Genomic DNA, 19,069 nt, shown 5'->3' on the forward strand with positions numbered 1-19,069 from the left:
TCTACGTGCAGACCCTCCCCGTGTGCCTCCATTCAGATGCTCTCAAGCAGCTGGTGGAGATTTTCTTGTGTGCACAAAAGCGTTTGGTCCTTACGAAGTACTCACATTTCTACAGCCTTTTACCCTGCTGCAAACAATTCCTCATCAGGGAGGCTGATGGGGTTCGGTTTCAAATGCTGGATGCGGGGGGAAGGCAGCGTGGGGGTGCCTCGAAACTAGACACCAGGAGCAGCAAGTCTTGGGAAATAAATGGATTCATGCTCTGTGTCAGAAATGATCAACCAAAATTCACATCAAAGAATTCACACACGGCTGGACTTTGGGAATGTCCTAAGGAGTCAAAATGCAGCCTTGAACATGTACCGAGCTGTCACTTCTCACACGCAGTGAGGCTCAGACCGGACGTGAGGGTCTGCTGAACAGAGCCCGAGGGGCAGGAAACGTGGGCCAGACTCCACCGGTCCCGGCACTGAGGCGACCAGCCCTCCCCGGGAAGCAGGCATTGAAGCAAATTGGAAGATGGGGTCATGAGAGTAACATCCAGATGCACACGTGCTTCCAGGATCCACACCAAATTCCTAAGGAGCCTCCAATGGGACGTTGGGGGAACTCAAACACAGGACCAAGGTGCTGACTCCCAGGAGGCCCAAAGTGGGCCTGCATGGAGTGCCCACGCTGGTAGGAAGGTAGCAGGACACGGTCGAGCTGGAAACCGCTCTCTCTGAGCCTCAGTTTCCCCACCTGCACCACGGGGGTGTGGACTCCCTCTTGCCCTCCAGGCAGGATCCCTGTTCCCCAGGCAAGCCTGCACACAGGTGCTTTGGACCCCAGGACAGTGAGGTGCTGACGAGTCTACATCCTCATTTGCAGGGATTCACCCCCAGCACCACACACGAGAGGGGCAGAGAAGGAACGTAGGAAAGATAGGTTAGGGAACATGGGGGGTTTAACCTCAAGGCCCAACCACTTGCTATCACCTCACCCCTTCTGATTCTTCTCGAGGCACTTGGGCTACTTGATTTTTCTTTTACTTTTTTTTTTTTTAAGATTTTATTTATTTGACACAGAGAGCAAGAGCACAGCAGAGGCAGAGGGAGAAGCAGGCTCCCCGCTGAGCAAGGAGCCCGACGTGGGGCTCCATCCCAGCACCCTGAGATCATGACCTGAACCGAAGACAGACACTTAACTGACGGAGCCCCCCAGCACCTCAGGCTACTTGATTTTTCTCGTCCCGACTTGCCTTGCTTTCCCCATCCCCCCCAAAGCAAGTCCCTGCTGCAGGAACCCCACCTGCCCGCTCACACTGGATCCCACAACAAGGCTTGGCCACATCAGACCCAATGCATGGACGCCATGCACGTCAGGCTCACCTACACTCCGGATCTGCCACACGGTAAACACGGGAGGAGCCCAAGAGCTACACGGACTAGACAGGCTTCCCCAAGGCCGTGAAACTGGCCAGGCGTCTTCGGAACTTGGCACACGATTCTGCGTCTCCATGAGGACAAAATGGCTTGCTCACCGAGGACCCGGCTGCCCCTCCCTCCGTGTGGAGCTGGTGCCCACAGCCCAGGCCCGGAGACGGTTCTGGACAATGGCTCATTCCCTTGTCCCACGTCACCTGCACTTGCAGTCAGGCGGCTGGGGTAAAAAGTCAACTCAGTTGCCAGCAGAAGCTCCTCAAAATTAAGTCGTAAAAGTATTTACTTCTCAAGCTTAACATTAAGGATAAAAAAAAAGCCCAGACCTTTCTTGATTGTTTTTCTGTAAAGACGTTAGAAACCTGTCCTGAGGACACAGCATCCCCCTGAGGGGGCAGGAGCAAACGGCTGCCCGCCAGCCTCACTGGGCCCTCAGGCAAGGCCACGTGCTGGCCACCAGGTGGGGCAGACAGGTGCGCATTCTCACGCAGGAGACACGCCAAGTCCCTGCACACAGGTGCGGCTGAGGAGCGGGCAGGTGCTCCCGGCTCCCTCACCCGCTCGTGGCCGGGGGCAGCGTGCTTACCACCTGGCGCCTGGGCGGCCTCTTCCAGACACTGGAAAAGTTCATGGCTACCACCTTTAGGGTCCTTTGGGAACAAAACAGAAAAGTGGATCTGAGCCCCTTTGCAGAGGGCCTGAAGCCGGTCTCACGCCAACATGAGGCCCAGCCGTGAGGGCTTAAGGCTGGCAGGGAGCACGGGACAGCACGTCCTCCCGGAGGCCAAGGGCTCACATCCTGACCCCACAGAGCAAAGTCACCTGACTTCTGTGCCCGCCACACTCATCTGTAAAACGGGTAAAAACAGCACCTCCCTTGTAGGATGAAATGCAGAATGAATGTGAAGGGCTTGGCACCGCACCCGGGCGTGAGGGGAACGTCCCACAAAGGCTTGCAGCTGCCGTGTGGTTGCTAAAAAGATGGGATGAAAAGCCAGAAAAAAGAAAGTGCAAATGGCTGTTCTCCCTGTATTGTTGCTGTCCCAATATTTTCTTGTAGATAAAAAGAAAAAAATTCTTTTTACGTCTTTAAAGAAAAAAGGAGCAATTCGCACCTTGCACATAACCGCGTCTTCAGGGAAGCCCCTGTTCTTCTCCAGAGCGGCCCCAGAAAATGCTGTATGGTGCCAACAGATGCTCCGTGTTTGGGGGCATTAAAAAGAGAAGATTTTCAACAAGGGTCAGAACCAAGTGCTCACTCTAGAGTTTCTTAAAAAAAAAAAAATCTCAGGCCAAGGTGGACCTAACGACTGCTTAGGTGGCCAAGCCTAGTTCACAAACGATCCTAGCCACAGATAAAACAGGGGCCCTGTGCTCTTCTGGTGGACGTATATGACGGGGGTCCGTCGGGGCCGAGGGCTGGAAGGCCTGTGTGCTCGGCCCTGGATACTAATAAGCATCTCCTGCAGGCCCCAGTGATCTCCGTGGGGACAACTTCTGTTCTGGACGAGATCCACGGGGCATGGTGCCAGCCCCTCACCGGCCCGGCCCTTCACCAGACAAAAGCTCCCAGGGTCTGTGAGGGGCCAGGAGCCTCCATTGCCGTCCCCACTGGCGGGGGTCAGGTCCCCCCTCTGCGGCCAGCTTGGCCAGCAGGCTCCCCGGGTTTCTGGGAACTAGGGAGTTTATGCAGATTTGCTCCGAGGGGGTCTATTCTCCAATGACAAATGAGGGGCTCAAAATAGGGGTTCCTGATGTTTAAACAGCAACTTCTTGGAAAGTTGGGGTAATGATCCTTCTCTTGGGGGCTTTACTCGATGCAAACTGGGGGGACCTTCAGGCACCAGATGAGAAGCTCACGTCCCTCCACTGGTGGGGTCTACAGATCTGACGGTCGGCTACTTCCCACTGGACGAGAGGTGAGGCAGGGAGTACCCTGAGCAGTAGCCCACGGGGTCCCAGGCACAGGGCCCTGGCGCCTGGGAGGGGCTCCTAGGGCCGCCGAGGTGGGCTCTGCGCTCAACCCACCCCTCCCAGGACAGAGAGGACGGACAGCTCCTGGCAACAACAGTCACTCCTGCCTGCACGGGTTTACAGGCCACGGTCACCTTTTCAAAAAGCCTCCTCAGACAAAGGGAGAAAGGCTTATAGGAGATGTGCACACTTACACACACGTACTCACACGTGTGTGAGTACACACATTCACTAGCATGCACATGCACACGTGCTCACGTCATACACACACACACTCCTGCAAAGCCTTGCCTGCTCCCGCGGGGACCCTAACAGGCCCCTCTCAGTCCCCAGAGTCTGGACAGGAGCACAGAGACCCCCCCAGGCCCCTGGCTCCTCCAGGCCGCCCACAAACCCCAGGGTCTGGGAATCCGTGTAGCCCTTGGATCCGTAGAGCCCACGAGTGGGCGAGAACCACTGGACCCTGGCTCGGCCCACCTCTGGCCCCCATGGCCTTTCTCTGGGCCTCGGTTTCCTCCTCCAAGGGTGGACATGAGGACCCTGGTCAGTAAATGTCCTCGTTCCCCGGGGGTGGGGGCAGAGGCAAGGAAAGGCGGCGAGCCTGGTGCGGGGAAGGGCCCCTCGGGAAAGCTGGGAGGGATGGGGGCGTGAAACAGGCGGCAGGTGCAGAACAGTGACCGGTGCCAGACCGGGAGGCCAGGCCCGAGGCTGACTTTCCACGCCAGGCCGTGGGACACAAAGGCCCCAGGGTGGGGCTGTAGGAGTCCCAGGCAATAATTATGTTTCCACACCAGGTGACTGTCTACCATCTGATGAGGCCGTGTTTTGGAGAGGAAGCATGTGAGTTCCAGCCCCTGGGCCGCCCACAGGCTGGGGCCCTCGCCTCTCTCGGGGACTGCTGGCCTGGACCCCCACAGAGGCGGCTCATCAGGCTTTTCTCTCTGCCCGTTGGGTTCCCAGGGAGGCACTGAACCTTCCAGGCTCAGGATAAAGCAGTGGCAGACATGGCCCTCCGATTCGGTCTCGAGAGCCCTGACAGTTGGTATTTATGGACTACCCACGGGCGCAGATGCAACGGAGCCCGTTCCGGTCCTGGAGAAACTGGCTGCCTCCGCGGAAATGCGGCGGGAGAGAGACAAAAGCACTCGCGCTCCGGACTGGAGGCTCGTGCTGAACCGGGCGAAGCTGCCGAGCGGTAAATCATGCGGCTCCGTGTCAGTGGGCGAAGCAAAGTCAGTGTGACCCCCGGTCCCGAGGAAGGGACAACAGCCTGGCCCCTCCTTTCCCCCAAAGCCTTGACGTCCTTGGCAAAAGTTTACCTAAACGTTAAAAAAACCTGGTTCATAGCCCCATCACCCAGGTAACTTCTGCCGCACTCATGGGAAAACAGAAGACACAAAAAACATCACAGAAAGGTACAAAATGAACACAAGAGACGTCCCTTTCATCATCTTTCTCCCCAGACTCGTCCACCACGTGGTAGACTGTTGACAACAAAAAGCCACAATGCTTCTGTCACAGAATCCCAAGAAATAATAAATATCTGACATTTTAATACACCACACTTTGGGGTGGTTTATGACCTATAGCAGAAGGTCTCTGACACATGCTGTTGATGGATATGGGGTTTCTTGGGGGGGCAGGGGAGGGTACCCTTCAGAAAAAAAATATGCATATGCCAGCACCTATTTATCTATCTTGCAAAGTTCCATTAATGAAGCCTTTAATTTTGAGATCATTTTAGATGTGCATGCGATTGTCAACAGTAACAGAGATGCCATGTGCCCTTCCCCAATTTCCCCCAATGGTAAACATCCTGCAAAATGGTAGTAGCACTACAGGTATTAGAGCGTGGTGTGGACACCGACGCAGGACAGAGAACATTCCATCGCCCCTGGGACCCCACCTGCTGTCCTCCCACAGCCACGCCTGCTTCCCTCCTGCACTCACCTCGACCCCGGAAAACCACTAATCTCTTCTCCAATTCTGTCCTTTCAACACCTAATGAATGTTTTATAAATGGAATCATCGGTACATAAGCTGGTGAGGCCGGCTTTTGTCACTCGGCGTATGTCTCTGCCGCGAGTACCCTGAGTCACAGCCCACCTTCCATGGGAGGGACGCACCACAGTCCGCCTCACCATTCACCCACGAAGGCCACTGGGTTGTTTCTAGTCTGGGGCTGCCGTGAACACCCGTGTGCAGACCTCTGTGGGGACATGAGCTGCACCAAGTCACGAGGGACACGAGCCTCTGGTTTCCTTCTTCTGTGCCATCTTCATCTGGTTTTCCTATCGGGGTACTACGAACATCCCAGAGACCTGGGAAGCATCCCCTCCTCTTCTATTTTTCTGGAAGGGACCATTTAGAATTGATGTCATTCTTTATTTTTATTTATTTATTTTTTTTTTTAAAGATTTTATTTATTTATTTGACAGAGAGAGAGACAGCGAGAGAGGGAACACAAGCAGGGGGAGTGGGAGAGGGAGAAGCAGGCTTCCCACGGAGCAGGGAGCCCAATGCGGGGCTCGATCCCAGGATCCTGGGATCATGACCTGAGCCGAAGGCAGACGCTTAACGACTGAGCCACCCAGGAGCCCCTGATGTCATTCTTTAAACATTTGGCAGAATTCTCCAGTGATACCAACTGGGCCTGGAGAGTTCATTTGAGGGAGTTTTTAAATTACAAATGCCATTTCCTTAACAGCAATGTGGTCATTCAATTATTTATTGCATATTGGGTGGGTTGTGGCGGCTTGTGTTTTTGAGAAATTGGACCGTTCCATCTGGCCTTAAACGCACATAGGCAGGGTTGTGTGTGAAATTCCTCCGCTACCCACGGTGTCCGCAGGGTCTGTACTGATGTCCTGTTTTATTCCTCACAGTGGGAACTGTGTTGTCTTTCTTTTTTCCTCAGTCTTGCTGGAAGTTTACCAGTGTTGTTGATCTTTCCAAAGCTCTCTATTTGATCGATTTTCTGTATTACTTTTCAGTTTTCAACTCCTCTCGTTTCTACTCTTATCTTTACTATTTCCTTCTTTTGCTTACCTGCTTCGAGTGTATTTTGCTCTTATTTTTAGAAGTTCTTAAGGTGGAAGCTTAGATTACTGAGTTGAGACTTTCCTTTTCTTCCTCATAGTGTTTTTAGTGCTATGATTCTTCCTCTCGGCAATGCTTCAGCTACATCACACGTATCCTGGTATTTTGTATTTTCATTGCCTCTAAATTTATAACAAATTTTAAGCAAACTCCCTTCCTTCTTTCCTTCCTCTATTTTCTCAATCATTTACTACATCAGCCAAATCTCTGTTAAAGGCCCTTGTTCCTAGCACCTGCTAGAGTCAGTGGTAGAGTCAGGCCCAAGGAGGGAGCAGCTTGCAAGCCAGTGGCTCAGTGGGTCAGCACGTCGTTTAAATAACAGTGGAGTGAGAAAATAAATAACCATATTGAGGATAATGGGAACAGGTTTCTCACTGAGAGAAAAGAGTTACAACCATGAAACAGGAAAAACTAGATTGACTCTGTCATGTTGGCATGGAATTCAAGGACTTCAAGAAGTAGGGACAAAACAAATAGGAACTTCGGAATGCACGTACATGTCTGTGCATACACACCTACACACACATACATGTCCTAGTTCTGCCTGGTGAGTGAGACGGTGAGTGAGATGCCCCAGCAGCGGCAAGAACCCTTGGCGCCCGGATCTTGGTTTCTAAATGCCATTCTTTGCAAAAAGAATCCAGAGTTCTGTGAGTAAATGACTGATTCCAGGGCTGGGGCAGAAAAAGTACAAAATAAGCCTGGAATATCTTTTTCTGCCAGAAAGCAAAGGACTGCTAATAAAAACAATGGGGGTGCCAAAAGGCCAGAGCTATATACGACTAGCACTTACACCCTTTAGCCAAATCTGAGATATGGGCCAAACAGGAAACAATCTGAACATCAAATTAATGAAAGCAATAGGGGCGCCTGGGTGGCTCAGTCGTTAGGCGTCTGCCTTCGGCTCAGGTCATGATCCCAGAGTCCTGGGATCGAGCCCCGCATTGGGCTCCCTGCTCCGCGGGAAGCCTGCTTCTCCCTCTCCCACTCCCCCTGCTTGTGTTCCCCCTCTCACTGTGTCTCTCTTTGTCTCTCTGTCAAATAAATAAATAAAATCTTTAAAAAAAAAAAAAAAGAAAGCAATAGATTATGGTCCATTGAATAAAACAGGAATTTGTGAAACCACAGTAATATAAATACACAGAAAGAAGAGAGAACTCCTCGTACAGCAGAAAGCCAACCAATATCTGTGGAGAGCTTGATGGAATTAGAACACAGCCCACACTCAGCACAGCGACACCTGACATAGGCGTGACCACTGAGGGTGCTCAGACCAGCAGGTGCAATAGGAGGAGGATACATATGGGGGGGGGGATGGTGAGGTATAGAGAATAATAAAGCAAAAGTGGAAAAATGTCAACAATTGGGCATCTGGGCAAAGGGAATACGAGTTCTTGTTTTAATTTTGCAACTTTTCTGAAAGTTTGCAATTTGAAATTAAAACGTGTATGGTCCGGGGTGCTTGTGTGGCTGAGTCAGTTAAGCATCTGACTCTTGATTTTGGCTCAGGTCATGATCTCAGGGTTGTGAGACTGAGCCCTGAGTGGGGCTCTGTGCTCAGCAGGGAGTCTGCCTGGGATTCTCTCTCTCTCCCTCTCCTTCTGCCCCTCCCCCTGCTCATGCTCTCCCGCATGCATGCGCTCTCTCTCTCTCAAATAAATAAGTAAATCTTAAAAAAAAAAAGTGTACAGTCTACGACCTGGTCTTCAGTGTGCTTGTTAAACCTATGAACAACATTCTTAGAGATCTTTCCACATCAGCAAACAGAGCACGACCTCATCACTTTTCATGGCCGTGTGACATTGTGCTGCATGAACGACCCTCCTTTCTACTGAGTAACTCCTCAGTTTCTGTAGGCTGGGCTCTACAAGAGAACAATGCATCCCCGCCTATAAAAAACAACAATTACAAATGCTGCCATTTGCACAGTTTTGGAAAGAAGTACACGCCTATCACTCTGAAGCCCTTGAGTTTTCTGGAACATTCAGCAAAGCAGAGGGAGACCCCCCCTCCCCCGTCCGACCCCAGAGTGCGGCGTGTGGGGCCGTTACTCTGCACTGGCCCGCACATCACCCACTTCCCTCAGGACACCTGGAGTTCTAATGTGAGGTCAGACCCACAAGGTTAGGAGTGACTTGAAACACAGGGTCTGAAGTGTGGCTGGACAGAGTAGTTCCAAATGACCCCTGCTCTGGGTGGCCCCTTTCCCCAAGGTCATGGAAACCTCAGGCATTTGGATGTTCCGCCCTATTAGAAGCAGAGGACACTGATGCTGGAGGGGAGAGTTTCCATTCAGCCTCAGCCGGACCTCTCCTGTCTTTATGAAAACATTTCCAGCGCTTACCAAAGGCAGCGCACATCATCCCAGAATGGCCCTGAGCCCGAAGAGGCCAAGCCCACCAAGGCTCACGCAGCCAGCCCAGCCACGAGGGGCTCTACCACCTCGTCCAGGCACGTGTGGCCGGTCAAAGCAGCAGTGTCCCCTGCTGAGGCCTCTGGGGACACATGACAATGATGGGAGATAATTCTGGTTGTCACAACTGGGGGGTGCTGCTGGCGTTAATGGACAGAAGCCAGGGACACTGCTCAGCACCCTACAGGCCCCTGGAACAAAGAATGAGCCACCACTGAGAGGTGTCAACAGTGCCGAGGTGGAGACACCTGCCTAACACACCTCACTTCCTCCCAAGTCCCTTCTTCGCCCAACATCCAAATCCCCAGCCGACGTGGCCCTGCCTCACACACCACCTCCAGCAGCCCCCTCTCTCCGAGCCCCACGCCCTGCATGGTCCGTGTCTGCCCAGCGGCCGGGAGGTCGCCCTGCAGACTCCTAGTGGGCACGGCTGGCGTGGGCAGACACTCCCCGATGCCATGGGAGAGGGAGACACGAGCCATCCATGTTTCCCCAGGATCTTACTAAACATCCCCTTGATGACGTGTCTATGCCCCCAGCCCCGGGCTGAGAGATGCCGGAGCAAAGCGAGGGGCCTCCACAGGACCCCTGCAGATGCCCAGCATGAGAGCAGCCCCAGGCACAGAGCAGGTGCTCAGGAAGTGAGAGACCCCCTTTCACAGAGTTCTCTCCAGGAAGAGCAAAGAGACGAGATGCCCACATGAGAGCCGTTTCCATAGGGAGCGTGCTTCTCCCCGTCCCCCGGCCGCCCTGCGACCAAGCCTGAGTTCCAAGTGGGAAAGGCATAACCTTCCCCATCGGGTACGCTCACGCTTCTGCACGTTGGTGATGCAAATGTTTGTCCTGCAAAATAGCCTCAGAAAAAATGCACATCTGCGACAGAGTCAGATCACAAATCCTCCAGATCAGCCCCAAACCTCTGCAGGGGAGCATGGGAGGGGCTCTGCCGCGCTTGACGAAGTCCAACATGTTTGTGCAAAGTGTCTGCTTTCAAAAACACCTTCCCAGGAAAAAGCCCAGCTCTCGTGCGTCTTCCCTTCATGGAAGGCAGATGACACCAAGAGACCCTCTCGTCTACAACGTTATTAAGCAGAGAAAAAGTAAATGGACTTTGGCCTGCTCCCTGCAACGGGAGGCCGACCCATATGGACCTCATCAAGGGTTCACCGCATCTGGCTTCTGGCTGGCTTTGGCCAATGGGAGCCCAACAGGAGATCAGAGGGAGGGCAGGGTGAGCCACCAGGAGGGCCTCCGCGGAAGGTCACTACCCCACGTAAGTGGCTTCCCTCCACGACTCTATCTTTGTGGGCTCTGCCCTCCCCTGTTCCTCCAGGCCTGAAGGTGCTCACAGCCCTGCTGCTGCCACCGTCCGGGGTCACACACTAGTCCCCGTGGGCGCCCCACGCCTTGCCCCGTTTTGGGAATAAGCCCTGCTGAGACCATCCTGTTTGAGGGCTCCCTGTTTCCTGTGAGGACCTTGCCTGATAAGACAGCCCGGGCAGACCTGGGGAGGGTCTGCAGGGGCCCCCGTAGGTTCCCCCACAGGATGCAAGACATGCAGAGCAGACCACACCTTGAGAAACAGGAGGCCAGGGAGGGCATGTGAGTGAGAGCCGGGCAGTGGGAGAGCGCAGGGCGTGATGCAAGAGGGGGCCTCTGACTCTCCACCGTTCTTCCCTCCCGGACTGCCCTGAATTATGTCTCGTACACAGAGCACAGGTGAGGGGGCCCATGGCTGAGGTGCTCAGGAGCCCAGGCAGGTAGGGCCGCACCAAGGACCACAGTCGGCATGGACCACAGAACAAGGGTCCGGAGGGCAGAGCCACCAGCCCTTAGGGACCACTTCCTGAGTCACTTTCACCCCTCATCCCGGGGGTGTCCTGCCTCGGGGCCAGCAGCCCTCCCGCCCCTGCCAACGTGCCTGCGACCTGCTGAGCCCTGCCCAGCTGCAGGCCACGCCGAAGAACGTCACTGCATCTGGAAACGTTAAGAGCCTGGGGCGCTGAGTCACATAGAAACAACACGCTCCCCCTTGCCCTGCCCCCGCGAGACAGATGTGCACCAAACGCTTCCCGACAGTATGACCCGCAAACCCCATCACGGAGGCCTAAGACATACATGGAATAACCTCAGGCAAGAGAGGAAGTGGCTGAGCCCCAGGAAAGGAGCAGCCTAATCCCGCGCTGAGGGTCTGGCTCAGCGGCTCAGCGCTGCTGAAAGGCTGGCCCAGGGAACGGAAACGGCGGGCTGCAGGGATGCACCCCTGTGCGTCTCCTGGCGGGAGGCTCCCTCTTCCAGAACATTCCGGGGGGGGGGGGCCTCCGCAGGGGGATTTGCCAGCAGGCAGGCCCCTGGTGGATGCTCCCCGCGTGCAGGCGACGGCCTAAGCAGGGGTGACCCCATCAGGGGTCCCGACCCTGCTCAACTGTGACATACAGTTGCTTGGGCCATCCCCAGATGATTCCAGAACATGCTACGTGCGGGCACGCTGACGGGGGTGCCAAGGCCGACACGGTCGGAAAGCTGAAAGCCCTCAGCCGGTGTGGGGAGGTGGGCTCCCACTTAAGCAGGAAGGAAAAGTCACAGGTGTGCCTTCTCTGCTTCCCTGACAGAGCATGGGCTCTGGGGGGCCCCCGGGCCTAAGCGGGCGGACTGGCACCCAGGCACACAGAACGTCGCTGAGCTCAGAGTGAGTGTGCCCCACGCTACGGAGACACAGCCCTGTCCTCGGGGGTTCCTGACCCTCCAGGACACAGGGGCACCGTCTCCCCACCTGTGCCCAGGAGCAGGCTGTTGTCCCTCACCTACCCGTGGGGGGGCCCGGGAGTGCCCCGGGAAAGAGAAAACTGGCTCGCAAGAACCACAGCGAGGGCAAGTGGAACATCCTGATGAAAACCTTGTTTCCTCACGAGCCCGTGCACGGCAAAATAAAACGAAACCCGAACTGCCCACACCTTCGCAGCCCTTCCTCTAAGACCCTCCTGACTCTTGCTCAGGTCACGTCCATGTCAGAGCGGATAATTCTGGCTTAGGAGTCGCGTGCGAATGGCCTAGAATCACAGCCACCAGTAACAGCTCGAGCCAAGGCCGCCGCAATGCATGAACGCCTTCCGCGCCTTCCCCGCCGCGGGGTGATCCCTGGGGGTCCCTGAGTCTTCCCACCCAGCAAACGGACCCTCTACAAATGCTCATTGCCTAAGTCATGTTTCCAGCCAGTATAAACGTTTGTAAACTTCGGAGTATAAATGACTTGAGACAGAAAAGCTGCCAGGCCGGCGGGAGGCGTGGGGGGCACCCCGTCCTACCTTGTTGTAATACTGCACCCACACCGAGTGCCAGCGCCCGTCACTCACGCCCCCGGGAACCTGGGGTGTCACTGTGGTTGTAGTCTCACCTGCGGGCGGGGGGGGGTCCAGAGAGAACACACGTTAGTGGGCCACGAATGAGGCAGTCTGGATAAACGCTCTCTTCCGACAGCGCGGATAACGCGGTGAATGGCTTTTTAAATATTTTTAATCGACGGATGTACGGTGAGTCCCCATGTGGAAATCTGAGCTGTCTTCCGTGTTTTCGGCGTCCTAAAGAACGCCACAATGAACACCTCTGTGCATTCTGGATCCCCCCCCGGCCCCCAACAGGACGGATTCCTAGTAGAATTCGGGGATCGGCGGGTGAGCGCAGCTAAAGGCGCCGCCCGGGATCGGGGTGGTTCCCACCGACAAAGTGCCCGTGAGGGGCTCGGAGGGCTGCTCCTTCTGGGGGGGCCCACCTGCCGAGAAGGTGAGCTGCACTTGCTCACCCACAACCTCCAGGGCAATGAAGTCGTGCTTCTCATTGAAGCGGCCATTATACAGCAGCAGGGCGTTCCTCTCCCGGGTGGCAAACCTGTGGGGCCAAGCAGAGGCACATCACAGAACGAACGACCCCTGCTCGGAAGGTCTGCAGGCGGCGGCTGTAGAAGGAAGAGGCTGCCCAGACGCGACACGCCCAGCCAGCAGCGGCCGAGAGCGGGGGGCCACTCTCAGGGAAGACTCTGGTCCCCGGGCACTCATTTTTCTCATCAGCAGTTGACAGCCCATAAAACCTGCTTAGCGATGTTCTTTTCTGGAAACGGCAAACCGGACTGCACAGAGGAATCTGGTTTCCACGGCCTGTAGAATAGGAAAAGATGACATCTGAACGGTGTCCTAAAAGCCACCGAACCAATTAGAGATGTCTGAACAGAAAAACGCACGGTGCATCTTCTGCGCCTGGAAACGGATCCCCACGCATGCTCCCAGGGCACAGGCTCGCGGTCCCCTTCCACGCAGGGAGGCTGTGTTGATGACTACCTCGGGGCCTTTGTCCCTTGTCTCCACCACCAGACTCCAGCACACAAGGTCATTTTCTTCCCAAACACTACACTCCTCCCTGCCCCAGGGCCTCTGCACCTGCTGCTCTTTCTGCCGAGAACAATCTTCCCTGGCTCTGCAGACCCCTCAGGAGACACTCAAACTGCACTTTCCATAACTCATTTTATCCACACTGTGCCCCCACCTCCATCGAATCTAGCACATCAGTCTATTTCTGAAATTATACTGCTTATTGATTTGTTTTTAAGAACCTATGACCCTAGGGGCGCGTGGGTGGCTCAGTCGGTTAAGCGTCTGCCTTCGGCTCAGGTCACGATCCCAGAGTCCTGGGATCGAGCCCCGCATTGGGCTCCTTGCTCAGCGGAGAGCCTGCTTCTCCCTCTCCCTCTGCCTGCCGCTCCCTCTGCTTGTGCCCTCTATCGCTCTCTGTGTGTCAAATAAATAAAATCTTAAAAAAAAAAAAAAAAAGAACCTATGATCCTTAAGGGGAGGGAATGACTCTCATTCACTGCTGCATCCTGGAGCCCAAAACAGGGCCCATAGAAAACCTTAATAATGGTGGGCTGAATAAATGAATGGATGGAAGCATGACTGAAAAAGCAGATTCGTGAAAACGAACAGACCTGTCAGACTTCACGCATTTGAAGCATGAAGAACCACTTATTTCAACCAGAGATACATCCTCAGAGATCCTTCTCCCAACCCTGTGGTCCCAGGAAAGCCAGGGATCCCTGAGTCACAGCCAGGCCTCCTGGACGCCCCGCTTACAGACACCCTGGAAAGTGTCCTGTATGAACTCGGGACGGTTTCCCGAGTGGCCTGGATGTGGGGGCGGGGATTATTCCCTTGGATTCGAGGTTGGTTTATCTGTTTTCATGCAGCAAGGGTCTATCAGAACAGGCTGCAGGCATGCGACCCCAGGCTTTCCTGTGAGTTACTTAAAATGAACAGTTCTCGTCCACACCTCGAATCCCCTCTGTTTAGGACACAGTGAGAACTGGTAACACACTGCACAGAAAAAACACCCATATAGCGAAGGGGACGCTTCGGGGTATGGAGTGAACAGGCGGGAGAAGGGGACAGATTACGGTTACGACAGACACTCGCTGGGACACACCTAATTCTCCTCGGCAGGTTGCACTGCTGTGGCTTTCTCTTTGGACCAAGCTGGGAGCTGGTACGGGCTGTTGGCATCAAATGGTGCTGCGTGGCCCCACCCCACCCCAGGCAGGCACCCAGAGGTCCACTGCTGGACATGGAGCGCTAACAGGGGACCCAGAGCCAAGGGGAGGATCCAGAAAGCACAAGAGAAAGAGGAAAGACTAGAAACAGAGACCAAGACTTGGCGAGCAGCCGGGGGAGAAGCAAAGAACAGAGGATGGGGGCAGGGGTGGAGGAAGAGAGGCAGCTGGGAACGAGGGGCCCGCCTGGGAACCCAGCCACTTGGCAAACAGGAACTAGAAGAGGAGAGTCGAAATCACCTGAAACAAGCTGCTCGCTGGCGCCCAGCCCCCCTGCCCCACGGTGCGCCCCCAGGAGGCAGCGGGGCCCCCCCCAGCAACCACGGCCCCCACAGTGCAGCTGCTCTGCTCAAGGTTTGGGAGGACTATTCACGGTTTCTGCTGTTGAAGTCATTCCCTAACAAACCACTCACTGATTTAGCAGGGCCCTGATATCCCAGCCACGGCCCCCCAAGCGGGACACGGCCCACATATGGCCGCCACACTTAATCATCTGAAACTGCTAAGCCGGGCAAGCAAGCGGACATCCCACTATGTTACTCACACATTTAATTAAACGCTTTATTTTCTAGCTTCTCTCTGAGTCTGAGCCAGCAGACTTCCCGTCGGTCTCCGGCAGGGCTGCCACGGGCTGCCACGGCCTGCCCGCCTCCCGCACCGGGACTTCCGGTCACCTCCTAGGTCAGCCTCCAGCAGGGACCCCCCCCCGCGGCTTATCCGCTGCCCATGGTCACTGCACAGAGTGTGACCGCAGGCTGCCAGCCACGCCCCGGGGGCGGGTGGCCATGGCCATACAGATGTCAAGATCACATGCCCCCAACCAGCGCCCGTCACATGCCGGGGACACGTTTGCCAGAAGACATAAAACGCCTCTGGTTTGGAGGGCGGACGTCCACAGAAGCACGGTGTTTTAAACCTCCACCACGTGGGGCACAGAGTGGCCAGGAGGGATCCCACGGCAGAGCCCTAGCTTTGGAGGCCGTGCCCTCGGGGTGGGCCTGCTGCGCGCAGGTCTTGTGGGCAGAGGGCAGAGAGCCAGGCCCCAGCGCCTGGCATGCGTGGCCCCGCTGGGCCGTCCGCGCTGAAGGCGGACACCACTTACACCTGCTGCAGCCTGGGGAACAGGCCAAGCACCAAGAGAGCCAGCCGCGTCGTCTGCACCCCCGAGCCCTCACAGCACGCCCAGACAGGGACCCCCATTGGCTGTTCTAACAGAACGTGGCAGAGCCATGGGCTGTGCGTCAAAATAAAACAGCAACAACTTCAAAACCGTGGCCTCCAGGTGACCCGAGCCTCAGAACTGCTGTTACAGTCAAAGGAACTGCCGTCCAGGCCCGGAGGGCCAAGTGGGGGTCCAGTGTCCTGCCTCCCCGCTGGTGCCCCAGGAAAGGGCGGGGCCTCGAGCACCCACTTGGGCTCCATGGATCACAGCACTCTTGTTATTTTATTAAAGCTGGAGTCTTGGGGTTACAGGCCAGGAAGCAGTGGCCAGCCGCCTGCTGACCTCTGGACGTCTGGGGTGTCAGGACATAGGATGAAAAGCCCCTGAGCAGCTTCAGGCCAGCAGCAGACAGGCACAGCAGAGCACCAGGGTCAATGGCGGCCTGAACCCACAGACAAGGACGCCAGAGGGGAGGGCAGCAGACGAGCAGCAGTGACCAAATGTGCTGTCCAGCCTGGGCAGGGGTCTTCCTGGAGGAAGCAGCGGGGGCGGGCGGGCCAGCAGGATGTGGGAACGCCTGGGGGAGGCTGGGCAGGTCCAGAGAACCACAAGCAAGCAAGGGCGGCCCCATCACAGGGCACACGGTGCCAGACTCAGGGAGTGCCAGTGGTCAGGCCACAGAGGACCCCAGCCCTATTAGGAAGTATGGGCCTTACCCAGGCAGTGGGCAGGCCCAGCAGGACTCAGGCTGACTCAGGCCAGGCAGACGAGCCCGGTGCTGTCACACCAGGTCAGGAGGGAGAGAGGACAGGGCCAAGGTGCTGGGCACTGGGAAGGGAGAAGTGTCTGGACAGGGGACAGAAGGACAAGAGATTCACAGGACCTGTCTGAGTGAGAGGTATGGGGAGAGGCCAAGGTGGGCCTGGTGCCTCAAGCAGCTCTGAAGAGAGAGGTTCCTCTCGGGTCTGGAGGGGCACTTGGGGACGCCCACACGGAGAGGTCAACGGGCCTGAACCACATGTCCAACGGCCCAGCCCTGCAGAGCTGGCTTCACCTGGGACCTCCACGTGATCGGGGCCTTTCCCCAGCACTGACATCCAGGGTCCCTCCCACTGGATTTTAAGATCCCTAGGGACATTTCTAAAATCCTTTCTGACTCACCTCAGAGCGTTCGTGCACGACAGGTGCTCAGTAAGCGCCGTGCACTGGCCCCAACGGCTCAGCGTGGCCCTCACACCGGCACAGGCCGGCGCCCAGCTCCTGCCCCGGGCCGTCCCGCCTTGTTCCCAGCGCACGCACCGCATCTTTCCTTGAGGCAGCCGGCCCCCAGTCCTCGCTCCGCTGGGCTTGAGCCAATGGCGGTGCGTCCTGGCCACTTACCGAAAAGATCAGGCCTCACTCCCAACTATTCTGGACTGTAGCCCCCACCTGCACTCTCCAGGGCCTGTTGGCTGCACTGCACCCCTCACCCGTTCAGGGGGCAGGACCCCCAGAGAGGAGCCTGTCTTCAAAGGGCAGCTCACAGGGGCAGCCGCCTTCTGGGGTGCCTGCTCAAAGGACACGGGGTGCTGCATTCCCACTGGGAGACCACCTGAAGGGCCCCCAAACAACGGCACTAAAGACCAAAAAAAAATACACCCCACTTCCCTAAGTGAAACCTGATAGAAATCTTTAAAGTAGAAATGACCGGTTTTTTAGAATTAAATTAAACCTGAATTCTCTTGGAGAAGCAGAAGCAGAAATAGCAAGCACAGTACACGATACGCCCACACCCTGGATCACAGGCGGGGAGCAGGGCTGCCGGGCAGCCGGCCCCCAGGCCACAAAGCAGGAAGCCAAGCTGAGTCCGCCGCCTGGCGCCAAGCCTGCGGGCCCCTGCGCCCTCCAGCTCCGGCCACCAGGGTGTCGGCAAGTGGGCGGGACCCGAAGGGCGAGGGCTGGCTTCACGGCGTGTGACCTGGGCCGTCGTAAGGGGCCCACGCAGGGCTCAACCCTCCGCTGCCGCCGTCCTGAAAATCTTCATTTTTGAGCCAGGGCCCCCCCATTGCCGACTTGCAGGGGGCCCCCCAGATCAGCTAGCCAGTCCTACAGCCAGCCCGGACCAGCGGACACGGCCCCGTGGGCACCCGGAGAGACACGGGGCAGGGACCCGCGATGCTCTAGTGGCAGGAGCCGAGGCGGGGACGCGCGGGCCCACACTCACGTGAGGGAGATGGTGAAGTGAAAACGCTGCCTCAGGCCTCGGAAGGTGACAAAGGACCGGGGCGGGAAGCTCCTGGTGGTCACCTCGCAGTAGGGCCTCTCGAACTCGCCGGGAGGGCACACGCAGTGGAAGCCGCCGATGAGCAGGTTCACGCAGGTGCCCCCGTTTTTGCAGACCCCGTGGGCGCAGCGGCCCGAGCGCGTGTTCACCTCGCAGTGCTCTCCTGGAGGATGAGACAGAGACGGGGGGATGTCACCCTGAACCCCGGAACCCGAGCCACCAGAGCCACCGCCTGAAGGTGCTGCAAGGTCGGGCCGAGGGTCAAGGTGCAGTGTAGACACTGCAGGACCTGGGCCTTCCCAGGACCGTGTCACAGTCGTCCAGAGTGGCACCCCCGGGGGTTCCTCCACAGGGGGCCCGTCCCTGTTCCAGCCCTGCCGGGGTCCCCACGCTCTGGGGGGCAGCGCCACGTGCAGCCGTGAACACCCCTCTCCTAGGAGAGAATCACCCGGAAATGAGGAGACTGACAGGGGTCCTCACGCCCCCCACACACACCCATGCTGGGGCGGCGGCTGCGCAGTGCGAACGGAGGGAGACTGGGGAGCACACAGAGCACCCTGCACCCGGGCCGCCCCCGCAGGAGGCCTCCAGCCATGCCCGCCCCGCGGCTTCTCATGCAGAGCCCCCTGCAGCCTGGCCAACGCTGGGTCCCATGTGTTTGTAACCTGTCCGGCCTTCCCAGTGGCGCTCGAGCTCTCCAAGGGCAGAAGTCTAAACCTCCGTAACAGCAGGGTTCTGGAAGCTTCCCCAGAGAGACACCTCCACCCCGGAGGCCTGTCAGACCCAGGGCACACAGACCCCGTCTGTTGGGAGGATCCCCGTGCTCACCAACGGGGGGACACACTCAGGGAGACACAGGTCCATCCCGAGCTGGCCTGTGGCAGCCGGCAGCACTTTGGGCAATCCTTGCTGCCCGGGACGGGGCTGGCGGCCCCACGGCCCAGGCCTGCCTCTGCCACACGGTGAGGACGCCGCCAGCGCCGCCCAATGCCTGCAGACCGACAGCAGCTTCTAAGGACCAGAAACTCCCCAGCTCCCGCCAACACTCTTTGTCAGTTACAGATTTTTAAATGAACACCTTTTAAAATATACGTGTGGGGGCGCCTGGGTGGCTCAGTCGGTTAAGCGACTGCCTTCGGCTCAG

General features: G+C 56.8%; 1 protein-coding gene across 1 annotated transcript in view; it reads right to left on the reverse strand.

The window, feature by feature from the left end:
• CELSR1 (cadherin EGF LAG seven-pass G-type receptor 1) overlaps positions 1-19,069 on the reverse strand; it is a 141,813-nt gene that overhangs the window by 45,731 nt on the left and 77,013 nt on the right. The window contains exons 3-5 of the mRNA XM_032416464.1: positions 17,866-18,088; positions 12,677-12,792; positions 12,213-12,301 (exon numbers count right to left, since the gene is read on the reverse strand). Of these exons, the coding sequence (XP_032272355.1) occupies positions 12,213-12,301; positions 12,677-12,792; positions 17,866-18,088 (428 nt within the window). The remainder of the gene's footprint in view (positions 1-12,212; positions 12,302-12,676; positions 12,793-17,865; positions 18,089-19,069) is intronic.

Source organism: Phoca vitulina, unplaced genomic scaffold (assembly GCF_004348235.1).
Source record: "Phoca vitulina isolate PV1807 unplaced genomic scaffold, GSC_HSeal_1.0 scaffold19, whole genome shotgun sequence".
Classification (NCBI taxonomy): domain Eukaryota; kingdom Metazoa; phylum Chordata; class Mammalia; order Carnivora; family Phocidae; genus Phoca; species Phoca vitulina.